Source organism: Frankliniella occidentalis, unplaced genomic scaffold (genome assembly GCF_000697945.3).
Source record: "Frankliniella occidentalis isolate FOCC.00 unplaced genomic scaffold, Focc_3.1 Scaffold99, whole genome shotgun sequence".
Lineage (NCBI taxonomy): Eukaryota > Metazoa > Arthropoda > Insecta > Thysanoptera > Thripidae > Frankliniella > Frankliniella occidentalis.
In genome coordinates, this window is record NW_026267228.1 from 423,998 (window position 1) to 437,488 (window position 13,491).

At 50.2% G+C, this 13,491-nt stretch overlaps 2 protein-coding genes across 4 annotated transcripts in view; both read right to left on the reverse strand.

The window, feature by feature from the left end:
* The window catches only part of LOC113202969 (transmembrane channel-like protein), a 22,794-nt gene extending 20,709 nt beyond the window's left edge, over window positions 1–2,085 (reverse strand). For all 3 annotated transcript variants that reach the window (XM_052269686.1, XM_052269687.1, XM_052269685.1), the window contains exons 1-2: window positions 1,995–2,085; window positions 17–290 (exon numbers count right to left, since the gene is read on the reverse strand). In XM_052269686.1, the coding sequence (XP_052125646.1) occupies window positions 17–289 (273 nt within the window). In that variant the 5' untranslated portion in view covers window position 290; window positions 1,995–2,085. The remainder of the gene's footprint in view (window positions 1–16; window positions 291–1,994) is intronic.
* Window positions 2,086–6,705: 4,620 nt separating this feature from the next.
* LOC113202899 (capon-like protein) overlaps window positions 6,706–13,491 on the reverse strand; it is a 132,815-nt gene continuing 126,029 nt past the window's right edge. The window contains exons 7-10 of the mRNA XM_052269689.1: window positions 10,444–10,577; window positions 10,042–10,299; window positions 9,808–9,933; window positions 6,706–8,683 (exon numbers count right to left, since the gene is read on the reverse strand). Coding sequence (XP_052125649.1) covers window positions 7,748–8,683; window positions 9,808–9,933; window positions 10,042–10,299; window positions 10,444–10,577 — 1,454 coding nt within the window. The 3' untranslated portion in view covers window positions 6,706–7,747. The remainder of the gene's footprint in view (window positions 8,684–9,807; window positions 9,934–10,041; window positions 10,300–10,443; window positions 10,578–13,491) is intronic.

Here is a 13,491-nt window from a genome sequence, read left to right on the forward strand (position 1 = left end):
CCCCCTCATCACCTACCTGCATGTATCCGTCGAGGGGCGTCCTGAACTCGACCGAGCTCCCCGAACTCCTCCGCGGCTTGTTGATGTTGAGCCTCAGGATGCCGGTCGTGGGCGTCTGCGTCGTCGGCGCGGCGCCCGCGGCCGAGTTGGACGCCGTGGACAGGGACGGCGACGCCGTCCTCCCGCGGCGGCCGGCGACCCCTGTGGCGCCCGCCCCCGCCGCCGCCCCGGGGAGCGCGGACAGCCCCATGTAGGGCGGGGCGGGGCCGCCAGTGTTTGCCTCAGACATCCTGCCGAGTGGACGGAATCAGCTTAATGGAGGGCGCAACGAACGCAGGTCGCCATTCTGTGGTCGCTGACCGCACGGCGAGTCGCACTGCGTCTGGTGCTGGTCGAGGCATCTCCGCGAGGTCGCAAAGCTCCTATTCCACTCAGCACTTGTTTTTATTTATTTATTTCATGCATTTTATTGTTTTCGTCCAATTAATTTTTGGGGGTGTATATTATTTTTGATAGTATTTTACGCAATGTTAATTTTCGCCATTTTATTTTCTCCACCTCCACCCCTCCTCCAGGATTGCGGCGGTGCGTATGGAGGGTTTTTAGGCTAATGAGGCGGTGCCGCGTGTCCCTAAATCACGGGCGGGGCGGCGCGACGGCCTCGCCGTGGGCGCGTCACGGTCACGTCACGGACACGTCACGGACGGGTCACGCTTGGACTCACTGGGAGGGAGGGGTGGGTGGATCTGAACCGAGGTCGGGCATTTTTTATTTCTTTCGCCCTTTGTAATTGTGTTTATCTAGGATACGAAAATTTTACATAAGCCTGGGTTAAACGGGGGGGAGCAGAGGGGTTCGTGCCGAACGATGCGCTTGAAATGTAGGCGCAGAGTAGTGGCGATTAAGTTGGTTAAGCTTTTCGCTCAAGCAAGAAATATGCACTAGGGCCTCAACAGAAAAAAAAAAAATGAAAAAAAAGGAAACTAGAGAGTGAGTATGGAGGTAGTGATGAAGCTCGAAATGAGACAATTTTGCCTCGCTTAATCAGCAGAGCGATTACTATAAGGCTCACCCTATTTGAATCAAGTGCACCGAATAATCACTCTGAAGGAGTAAGAGTAAGATTTCTCTGACCTCGCCCCATTGCAGTGAGGAACCTCACTCTCTTTGAGTGAGGACCGCGAATTATGACTTAAATAGCCTAGAGTCAAATATCTCGCCCTCAGGAGAGCGGATATTTTTTGTGTCACTGATCTCGCTTTCCTGATCCAAAAAAATTTCCTCGTAAGGTTACGACGTTTATTGAAATCTGGAATTACAAAATAATGTTGTAAATCTACGGTGGACCAGTTTTTCTCCTCGATTAATTCCAAATCGATAGGAAGTTATTGTAATTTTACAACTCAAAGTTGTAGTTTTACGGACTCACATCATGGAAATTTTTCCTGTAAACTTACGAGTATTTTTCACAGTGATGAGCAACTAACTCTAGCATTTTTAGTGCATAAGTATCTGAACATGGCTCTGCGGTTGAAAGGTGACGCTGGTCTGAGCGCCTGCAATGCGCTGGATAGGCCAGCCCGCCAAGCAGCTGTGTGAAGACAGCGGCCCACGCCCAAGTGCAGGCGGGGGCTCGGACAAAGAGAACCTTTGTTTGCCTTGCAACGACCACTCGCGTCACCCGGGCCGCAGGGGGAACGTCCATTCTATTGCTAGGGGAACCTACACTCCTTTCTAGAATTTGTTCTCTAGTGATTTCACGTCTAAAGAGGTGTTAGATGCCCCGGAACATTCTCTGAGACTTACTAAAAGCGAGTGTATTACAAAAGCGTTCATCACACACCAATAATTTTGCCCAAATAATACAAAAAAACAAACAAACAAAAAACACGACACGATGCATACTTTTTTATGTGGAAATTACAAGGGTGTACGCGGTAACTAGCGCAATAAATAGTGTCGAAAAAAAACAACACAAATTTGTTTTGACTTACGTGAGCGTCCCGGGAGTTAGTCCATGGTCGTGTCACTCCATGCTCGGTGCGGTACGCAGAGTGTGTATGTGGCCGACGCAGCGCGCTGCGCTACCCGCGCTCGTCTCCCTCCCCCTCCCCACCTCTGCCGCCCGCCCGCCCCACCCACCCCTCTGGGCGGGGCGGCTGCGTTGTGTACCGTACGCAGTACTCAGCTCAAATCAATGATTGCGTGTTTTTGCGTTAAGCTTTCTGACCAATCAAGCTGTAGTTTATATTCGTTTCTTTTTACTTAAATTCAATGAAAATAAACGGCTCTTCTCAACTGGGCCTGAGGCCTAGTAGGATCTACATGCCGGCTGACCTTAGGTTTCGAATGATTTTCGGCGTGTTTCATGCAACTTACCAACCTCATCTTGGCAAAGGATGAAGTGACCCGAATGGACCACGAACATTTATTGGAAATCATGGTGGCCAGTTTTACTTTCAGCACAGACAAGTGGACATCTGGCGGTGTTATGCAGAAATGTAGTCAGAATCAGATTTGTTTTGGTCCTGGTCTGATGTTGTTGATCCCAGTATCTTGTACTCGGGCTGGGGTGTGGTGTAGATTAAAGGGTATAGGCAGGTTTGTGTTTAAAATAAATAACATTTATTTACGTACTGATACATAAAGCGTAAAAAAGATTTACAAAGTATTTCTTTTCCCAGCAGCGCATGTTAGCCCTGTCCAGGCTATGTGCAAGGTCACGATCAGCTCACAAAGTATTGGGTTTATCATGGTAACTGAAAAGCATTAAAATTCTCTATCGTCTGTGCAGCGTACACTCTTTTTGGAAAAAGCAGTGCAATGCACTCATTAATTTAGAGCGCAGTCTGTGCGCCTTATCACCCGTCAAACTGAAAAGTTACACGTTTTAACACACATCACATTTTCATTTAAGCCAAAAATGCGACTGTGATTCAAGCTGCAAAAATACTTTGGAATGCATGGTGGTTTTAGTAGTTCAAAGATAAAGTTAATTATATTTCTAAAACCAAGTCACTTTTCAAAATGTAATTTCCGTTCAAGAGTCATTCGGCATGGTAACAATTAATTTCGACGTTTGCGAAAATTGCCGGACGACACTATTTTTAACAGTCTTTCACATTGGCTCGAGTAACTTGGGCGGAATGGCACCAGTGGGGTTTGATTACAGAGAGACTATGTACAATAAATAATTACAATCTACTTTCAAGTTCTTAACGAAGACGTTTCAACACAGTTGGCACAAACATGTATGGTACAATGGATGCCCCATTCTGCTAAACTGTCTGGATGCACAACACATCGCTCTCGCAATTAAACTAAACTCTTCGGAGATCAACACTCGTAATGAGCTACCGCACTGACAAGTACTTTAGTTTACACGCTGAGTGGGAAAGGACCATTTTGTGTCCAGCGAGGACGTGCTTTTAAGCACATATCAATCAAATGCAAATTTCTGTTTCTATACTAGACACAAAAAATATTTGTTCTTAGACTAGATAAACCTTGTAAGTTTTCAAGGACAAATTTACATCTAATTGAGATGAGCTACAAAACAAATCTTCGCTGGATTCAAAATTTTCCTTTCCCACTAGAGTGTACACTGATGGACTTCAAACATCCTTAAAAGTATAAGATAAATCGGAATACAATCGAGATCAATAGCCAATTTTCGTTATCTTTTCACTTTTGCACCGCGAATCGTAACAAGTGTCGAAGAAGGCTGTTAGGTGGTAATTGTAGAGATTGAATTTTGTTTTATACTCTATTAGAAATACAGAGATTTGTCACTAAATGCACTATGCGAAATGAAATTTAATATACAACAGCAGATAGAGCGCTCCGCTCATGAAAGACCTATGGATCTCAAACCCGAAGGTGGTGCCAAAGGATATACCCCGGTTACAAAAAGGTGGAAGAGGCATATAGGAGTGTTCAGAAAAATCTGACTTCAGTAGAGACGAGGGCCCCACGACACTCCCAAGGCGCTGTGTGTTGACGCGTTTAAGATTCATCCCCTAGCAAAGGAGCTAAATCCTACCTTTGATTTACGACAGGACAACCCCAAAAATTCCCCAAGTCCACGTGTTCATACAAACGCAAAAAAGCGTTTACAAAATTCTTTGGTGCCGGGTGTTGCCGAACACGGTGCGTATGGCAACGCTGGAATGTAAACGCAGGAGAATACTTTCGTCGTTCGTGGCAAGAACACACACATGTAACGCAAGAATAGTCGACGGCCCAAAATGGCGTCAATTTGCGAATTGCGCAAAACACGCTATCTGGCCATTTCGCACAATTAAAAAATAGTTTTTAATTAACTAATTAGACATACAATATTGTCAGTGGCGGAGCGTCAAAAGGTGACGTTCCTCCCGAGCTTCAGCTTAAACAGTTTCTTCCTCTTGCGCGCGGGCAGGCGGCTCAGCGCGTCGCTCACGGCCAGGGCGTCGGCGTCGGTGGCGGCGTCGGTGGCGGCGTCGGCCTCCGCGTCGGCGGGCACCTCCTCGGAGCCCCCGAGGTCGCCCGACTGCGCCCCGGACACGAAGCCGCTCTCGGGCCGCGACAGCGGTGCCGGCGTTTGCAGCAGCTCGAACCAGCGGGCGACCTTGGCGGCGGAGCTCAGCTGGAAGGGCAAAGCGAGAGTGAAAGGGACAGTGGAAAAAAAAGGGCAAACTCAGAGGGGAAGTTGTTAAAGAGGGACGCCGTCGTGGGATTTTCCCTTAGAACGAGTGGGGGGGGGGGGGGGGGGGGGGGGCTGCGGACCCATCGCGGGCGACACTTCTGCTTCACGTCCGTTCGTCAGCGCTATGGCCTGCAGGCACGCAAGGCGGGGGCGGGAGGCAGAGAGAGGGAGACGGGGGCAGTGCTTAACGCCCTGAACTTGGACAGGAAAATACGTTACATGGCAAAGACCAGAGGAGCACATCCCTCACGTCGTAACGCTATCTGCGCAGAGACACGTTCGTTCCGGCCCCGGTGCTTTAGTGTCCGCGGAATAGGCCTACTCTCATCTGCTCCCCATCCATGCAATTCCAACCATAGACCGCGCTAGAACGACCTGTTCAAAAGAAAAACCCTAATGACCGAAAAAGAACATACACAGAGTCTGTTTACGGTTTGTATTTTTGTCTGCTGGCCCCTTCCTTTTTTTCATAATAAAGTTCCGCATTTTGATTAAGCGGAGTGGGCAGGGCGGTAATGCGGGTGGGCGCACGCAGAGCACAGCGTGGCGTAGCGTGGCGGGCCAGACAGACCTGCGGGGGACGGTGAGAAACAACAGGAGATAGCTATCGAAACGACAAATCGAAGAGAGGGGCGACATAGTAACAATTTTGTTTCAAGTTTAGTCCCGTAAAAAAAAACTTGAAGCCTGGACGGGGAAATTTTCCTTTAGAAATGTGGCAAATTAACGATTCTAAATTGTAAAATTACAAATTCTTACGATGACATGTAATTTCGGATTTATGACAAGCAAAATATGCGAGGGGGAAACGACTAAGGTAATCCGGCGGACAGCCGAAAGGTAATCCGGCAGGGGTAATCCGAGGAAATTCTAAAAAATCCGTGGTAATCCGGGGAAATTTTGGGGTAATCCGGGAAAATTTTGGGGGTAATCCGGGGTAATCCTAGAGAAAAAGCAACGTAATCCGGAGGACACTCCGGAGGTAATCCGGGTAATCCGTAATCCGGCTGACACAAAGTTTAACAGTCGTTTCCCCCTCGAAAATATGCCTTTATTGGTTCCGAAAGTTACTGCATGTTAAAGATGATTTTCACAATGGATATTGTTTGATGTTGTTGCGATATCATGTCGACAAAATTGCTACCCAAGTAAGAATTATGTGGTAAGGATATTGACAAGAAGTTGAACTGGTGGGAGGTGAGATCACCAACTTTGAAAGTTTGCCGTCAGAAGGGTCCTTGCATTGCTCGTGAAGGATTAAGTCTCGGACGAGGGGGGACGGGGGGGATGTGTTAAATGCTTCGATTGTCAATTTAGGTGGTCAGTTGAATTTGGTATTATTTTGTTGTCCCATCTGAACAACAACACTAATGATGACTAAATTGCAGTGCAACGGTGATGGTGGCGCTCAATGACTCCCCCTAAGGGCGCTGCCCTTCGTCCTGTGCCGACCATAGCCCTAGCCTCAGTCCTAGCCCCGCCACGCCCATGTTGACCCGATAGTCCGACTAGTTGGGTACAGCCCGCCTGTTTGGACAGACATTTAATATTTTCCTCTCTACCTCTTTTGCTAGCTGCTCTTTGTTTTTTTTTCCGTTTCCAGGAAGGCAAGTGTCGGGGTTAGAGGCTTGTCCTGGCTCGTCACATACCCCACCACCACACCACACAGGGGTCACCACCAGAAAACTAGTTTCGACATAAAACAGACACATGCCCGCTGGACTCGGCGTGCAGCGCCTGCACAAGCCGCAAACAACCGCAAAGTCCCGAGAAAAAAAAGAACCGCGGCAGAGCACGTCACTTTAGAAAAATAGTTAGGTAACAGCGCAACAAATAGTTTCAGCGTGAGATACGGATCTCTGGGAGTCCATCGGCCAGCAGTGGCGATACTCCATGCAGGCGCACCCACCCCCTCTCCGGACGCGGGGTAGAATCGGTCGCGGAGTAGAGACGGTGCTAGAGGGTGAGGGTAGCCGAGGGCAGTCAGGGAGGAGCCAGCGTCAATAGGTCTCAACATCTTAACAATGAATCTGTGGTTTATTTTACATCTTGTTCTCTCTCACGTATCAGTCATATGAACATTTAAGGAGACTATTCCTCCACAACACACAATATAACATCACTGGGCAACACTCCATAAGACGCACATTTGGCCGAAACAAAATGTCGAATGGAAGTTTCATGATGCAGAATAGGTCACACTGCATCTTCTTACAAAAAATATATGTACAAATCGAAATAAATTACAAAATTAAGGTATGTACAAGACATTCTGATTATCATTACAAGGTGCGGATATACACACATAGCCGCGCAGACTAGAAACGGTTCCTCACATAAAACTGCATTTTACATAAGACTCTTTGCAAGGCTTTATTAAATCAACAGCAATGCAAAACAATTTTAGAGTAGAATAGGTATTTGATAGTAAGTGATATGTGCAGAAAACTTTCATAAAAGCAGCTTGGTGTACAAAATAAATAAACAAATAAAATAACAGCGAAAGGAACATTAATTTAAAATAAAACTATGATGTCTGTATGAGATCATCTGGAGCACTTAGATTCTCACATTCACAAGGGGGCAAGGGGCATGGGTGTTAAAACAGGGGGAACAAAGTTCTCTCTGAAATAAAATGGCAAACAATAGTGCTCGAGGATTCATACCCATAATGAATGAGCTACGTCGGAGTACCTACATACGTAGTAGGTGTTAAAATAGAGTTGCATCACAGGGAGACATATGAAAGCACGAACTACTATAAACCGCTCATCATAAACTGAACGCCAAAAGACTTTCATCCTACAACTATCTGAAAATTAATCGGTCTAGAAGACTCTGCATCTAAACGCAACAACGGGGAAGAGTATGTGTAAGATATATATGGGAATAACAAAGCACCCTACGAAAAACGGAAAACATTTATGGAAATAAAATGCCCTCTCCTCCTTCTCCATCGCCACTTCAGCGCAGTCGGTACGCACTTTGTCTATGATTGCGTACTTTTCTTCACTCACTAGGCGCCCTGCTCGCCAGGCTCCCCACCTCCCCCCTGCCCGCCTACTTCGTGGTGTGGCGCGCCCAGGCGGCCCGCGTCACCTGCGTCATGAGCTCGCTTCGGTTGGGCACCTTCTCGCTCGTCGACCTGGTGATGAAGGGCGGGCCGCCGGGGGCCAGCCTCCGCATGCCACCGCCCACCCCGCCCTGGGGGGCGCCCTGAGAGCCGCCCTGGGGGCCGTGCGGCGCGTCGAGCGTGGCCATGGCGGCCGCCAGCTGCTGCTGCTGCCTCTTCGTGTTGCCGCCGCTGCCCCCGGAGGCCGAGGCCGGGGCCGCGCCGCCGTGCCTCGGCGACCTGCCGCCGGGCGACGGCGGGTCCCGGCCGGCCGGCGGCGCGCTCAGCCGGTTGTCGTCGTCCATGGGGACGGGCACGATGACCCGGGTGCGGCCGTCGTTGTCCGTGGTGGTGAGCGTGCCCACTTGCGACAGCGGCCGGATGAAGAAGGACGACTCCTCGTCCTGCGGCGTCGAGGCGGAGCCGCCGGCGCCGGCGGTCGCGGACCCAGAGCCGGCGCTGTGCGCGGACGGCGACGGCGTCGCAGGGCCGGCGGGCGTGCTGTGGGCGCGCGACTGGAGCGACGGCGGCGCCGCCATGGCCGGCGAGCTGCCGAACGGCGACGGCTGCGACATGCGGTAGCCCAGGGTGGGCGACTGCGGGTAGCCGAACGGCGTCGGCGACCGGGCCGTGGCAGCCGCGGGCGCGTAGCCGCTCAGCGACTGCAGGCGCTGCAGCAGCTGCGCCTGGAACTGCTGGTCGGCCGTCTGGTAGGGGAAGCCGAACAGGGTGCCGCCCGGGCAGCCCGCGCCCCGCAGCGTCTGCACCGGCGACCCGGGCACACCCATGTTGAACAGCGCCATGTTGGCGGCGTACGCGGCCTGCGCAGCCTGGGCGGCGTCCTGGAAGTCGGGCGGGTAGAGCGCCGGACCCAGCTGGTCGCACTGGGCAGAACAACATTCATCCCCGTCACCATCAAGAGGGCCGCACTGGGGAGGCAATTCGTGTTGGGTATACGCGACGCAGCAGGCTTCAGGGTGCACACAACACACACACACACACACACGCGCGCGCACAAAAAACAACAAAAAGTACATCATGCAAATGAAAATAATCTACGAAAACAACATGCTGCAATTTTCAAGTAAAAAAAGAATAGAACAAGTAAGATCAGGTGGCACACACCAAAACTTAAACCAAACACAAAACAAATCAGTTATTTCATTGTCTAAGAAAAACACAGCTACAAGCTCACACAAGTGCAGATCATAACAATTAAATTTGAAGAAAGGCGCTGATCAAAACTTAACAATCAATCTTAATTTCATTTTTAGCTACAGCAAAAAATTAGAAGCGGAAAACAATAGGCTTGATTGACATCAAAATAAACCACTAAGTATAGCAACAATAATTGAAATGCCATGCAAAAAGTAAAAAATAGTAATTTGAATTGCAACAGTTTCAGAACAAATAATATAATTGTAACCACTAAATCCCTCAAATCAATGTGCAATAGAGCAAGAATCTAAAACATTCTACCATGCCAGATCAAATATTTGTATTTTAAACGCACCAATTAGGTCCAACGATTATGGAAAAGTCGTTGTGCTCTTAAGCCTCGAAATGTCAACAGGCAGCTGATTCCAAAAGAAATATTTTAAAGATTAATTTCCTTTGTTCCTGACTGTCCAGAAAAGCTACAAATCACACTCTTTTATGTAAAACAGTTGTTAAAAACAGATACAATGGTTGCACACGTACAATAAAATCACAAATCAAACAATACATTAGTGTAAAACACACAGTCATTTTGCAAAAGTTTATCTGGATTGTTCCGTGTACTTTTGTCATAGTTCAGAAAGTATCGGCTCGGATAGGGAACTGCATATATATTGGGGAGGAAGACTTTTTTTTTTGGGGGGGGGGGCGTATAGCAATTTTACGAAGATCTAATGTACCCTCGTGTTGTTTTTTTCAATGGTAAGAGGAAGGGGTAGGGGGTCGTTAGGGGCGGCGTTAGAAAACACAGGACGCTCACAGCATGCGGCTGGGTGTATCGCAGACTCACCTGTGGTGCTAGCTGCAGCGGCTGGCTGCCGCCCGCCCCGCCCTCCTGCTCTTGCAGGTGCGCCACCAGCGCGGTGATGTGGTCGAGCAGCTCTCGGTTGTGCCCAAGCAGCTGGTGGGTCCGTGCCTGCAAAGGATTCGTACAGTTACCCATTATGCTTCATCATCACAGGCAAATTCATTCTAAAAAACAAAATATTAGAAAGTGGAAAATGAAAACAATATGTGCACCAACCTGGGCCTCCATTCTGGCGGCCTTCTCGGCTGCCAGCTGATCCCGCAACAGGTTGACCTGCGCCATGGCGGCCTGCGTTTGCTGCACCTGCTGCTCCAGCTGCTCCCGCAGCAGCTGGACCTCGTGGTGCAGCAGCGAGCCGCCGCCCAGGCTGCCCGCCGACGGCTCCCGGTCCCGATCCCGCTCCCCTCTATCCCTGTCGCCGTCCCGGTCCACCTCGTCGGGCAGCGGCAAACCGTTCATGTCCTTGCGGTTCACCTGGAGCAGGCACGTCAAAGAAAGACATTAGCAAAATATGTTAAGGAAAAAGAAGAGCAAAGGGGGCATTTTTTCTTCTGGTAGACTCAGTCTTGGGGACTGCTTAAAATGCGTTTTAGGATGGCCTGAATTGACTTTTCTTACCTGTGGTGACCGCGGCCGCTGTAGATCCAGCCTCAGCCCTCTCGGGGGTGGCGACCGGGGTGAGTCGTCGTACGAGCCCGAGTCCTGCACCGAGTCCTCTAGACCATCTACGCTGAGCTGAGTAGACAGCGCGCCTAGAAAGAGAGGACACGAGAACAATTTTATTATAAAACAACACTTCCACTCAACACGATAAATATGAAGTGTGGCGGTATATCCCGGATGTAAAGATCCGCACTCAGTACTATAGTCGAAAACTGTAGTTAAACTGTAGTTAAACTGAAGTTTAATTGTAGGTTTCTATAGTTTAACTGCATTTTTTTCGGACGTAGGGCCACAAAGCGGGCAAAACTGCAGATTAACTACAGTTTAACTGCTATGATGAAATTACTAGAGTTCTGACTGCAGTTCGTCTTCAGATCCTTCCACCCGGGAACCGCGACGTCAGAGGCGGTATTTTAAAGCGAATAAAAAGTAGTGTGAGGACATCTTGTTCGCGACAAGAGTTTGCTTCGTTGGGGGGAGAGAGGGGGGGGCACTATTGTTTTGTCGCACCAGCCAGCCGCGCTGCCCAGCGGGCGACTCATGCTTGTTACATATCCATTTCTCAAGGTCATGTCGCCGGCAGGCACGCGCACCACCGCTAAAGCCCCTCAAACAACACGCTTAAATCAATTTCAGTTTTGAATGTTTTGTCTTTCGTTTCTTTTTGCAAATTCGTGTACACATTTTAACGTGCCATGTATAATAGACCCCATCCCCCTCCCTCCTGGCGTTGCGGGTCGGCGGGGTGCCGTGGAAGAGGCCGCGGAGCGGGTCGTCTTGACGTCATTGTCTAACGGGCAGGCAGCCCATGACCCTCCCAGCTGACGCAACCCCTCACTGTTGCATCACCGCTGCTGCTACTGCTGCTGCTCTGGGGTCTCTTTTCTTCTCTTTTTTTCGAAGGGATCTTTTTTTTTTTTTTTTTTTTTTTTTTTTTTTGAGTGCACAACGACGTTTGCCATTCTCATGCGACAAGGCTTTTATAATGGGGAAGACACGACGAGGAAGTGCTGAGGCAGTGGGCCTGCCCCCCGTCCCGCCTCACCACGCTACGCTACGCGCCCACAACAAACCTCACGCCACCCTGCGATTCTTTTTCCGTCGGCTCGGGCTGAGTGATTATACCCCCGGCAGCAGCATTGGCAGAAGGCGCTACCTTACGCTACGGCGCGGCGTGGTTGGTGGACGCGTGTGAAGCGATAATAACCACGCTTTTCAAGAAAACGGCAGTGAGAAAATCACTGTTTAAGGCAAGGTCATTAAAAAAAATGAAATGAAGAAGGGGCGTATTAAAATGTTGATCAAGATGCCGGAAGTGATGTCATTATTCCGAATTTTCTCAAGGCACTAAAATGCACGTTTGATGATGCCATGCCGAACACGCCGAGCCTCCGCTACATCAAAGCAAAGGCAACCCCTGCTTGCGTCCCTTTTTCCGCCGCCGTCGCCGCCGCCGCCGCTCAGCAAGCAGCGGTCGCGGCCGTCACGCCGCTGGGGCTAAACGTCACAAGTCGCGACGTCACACGCCGTCGCACTGTGACACGAGCTAAATTACGCGCCCGCAGTAGAAAGAGCTGCTGCTGCCGCCGCCTGAGAGACGCGGCGCCCGCTGCCAAGACACGGTATTATACCGAGAGAGTTTTATCCAAGCCGACGACCAGACCGGGACGTCGCGCGACTAGCAGTAGACGGTGGTGGTGGTGGTGGTGGTGGTGGTGGTGGTGGTGGTGGTTGTGGTTGTGGTGGTGGTGGTGGTGGTGGTGGTGGCGGTGGTGCGAGGAGAAAAATAATAAAGAAAAGCACGTAATGAAGTGATTACAGCTTCATGAGAGAGCCAGCCAACTGAAACTGAAGGGCAGACAACCCCCCACCACCTTTCCCCTTGCCCCTTGCGCACTCACTAAAACATCGACGATGCTCATAACATCGTCGTGTTGCAATGTCGTCAAAAAAGAAACTGTGGCGCCTTTTCTGGTTTTCCTCTCGGAAATAAAATATCCCAACGGGTGGTGTTTTGCATCACTCTCACTCTCGGAGGCCAATACACTTATATCATAGACCTTTTAGTCGGCAGACAGGTCAAAGGTTGGGGATGGGGGCTTCCGAGGGGGCTTCTGGCTCATAACTATGAGTGGTAGCTAGTGGATGCAACATCGATGCGAATGGGGGGAAGGAGAGTTGGTGCGAAAGGGAGAGGCAGAGTGGGCGCATAAATTTAGTCTGAAAATGAGGGGCAGAAGTGGCACGTGAGGGTGGACACTATTTCTCTCTGCAATATTGCAATACCGCTGTAGACGAAAAATAAACCAATAATAAAAATGGATTGTCCACCCCACATACGCCGATCATGCTGCCCTTCCTCCAGTTATTGTGCGGCGCGGGAGAATGAGGGGGGGGGGGGAGTGGGCGAGCGCCAGTAGACGCGAGCGTGGGCAGGCTCCCTGTTCACGCCTGTTGGGCGGGCGGCTTACCCCGCGGCTCTCCCTCCAGTACAACGGGAGAGTGAGTGCGGGAGAGCGCCTGCAGGCGCGAGCGTAGGCAGGCCCGCCGCACAAGCCTGTTGGGCCGGTGGCCTACCCCGCGGCTCGCAGGCGCTCTCCAGCAGCCTCCTATGTGGGGGGAAGCGGCGACTCGCGACGGGACGCGCACCCCGCCCTAGGACTTGCAGGGCAGCCTGCGCAACCGACCGCCTGGCAGGCTGCCCGCCGCTCGGAGCACGAACCCGCGCAGCAGCTATCGTTCTCAACCCTCCCTTCCCTTCTTTCTCTCTCACTTCAATGCATCTCAAGCCAACATTAAATTTACACGAACACCAGAACTATATTTTGTTTCCTCAAGTGGTGATGAGGATAAATAAAGGCACATAAGGAATGACACGATGTGCATGATTAAAGATAATTATGATAATTATACAGTCATTAATGAGTTATACTCAATTAAGCTAGCTGGTGCTAATGATTGGATCCGTGTAGGTTGAGCGGTATAAGTGTACTATTCTGTCAC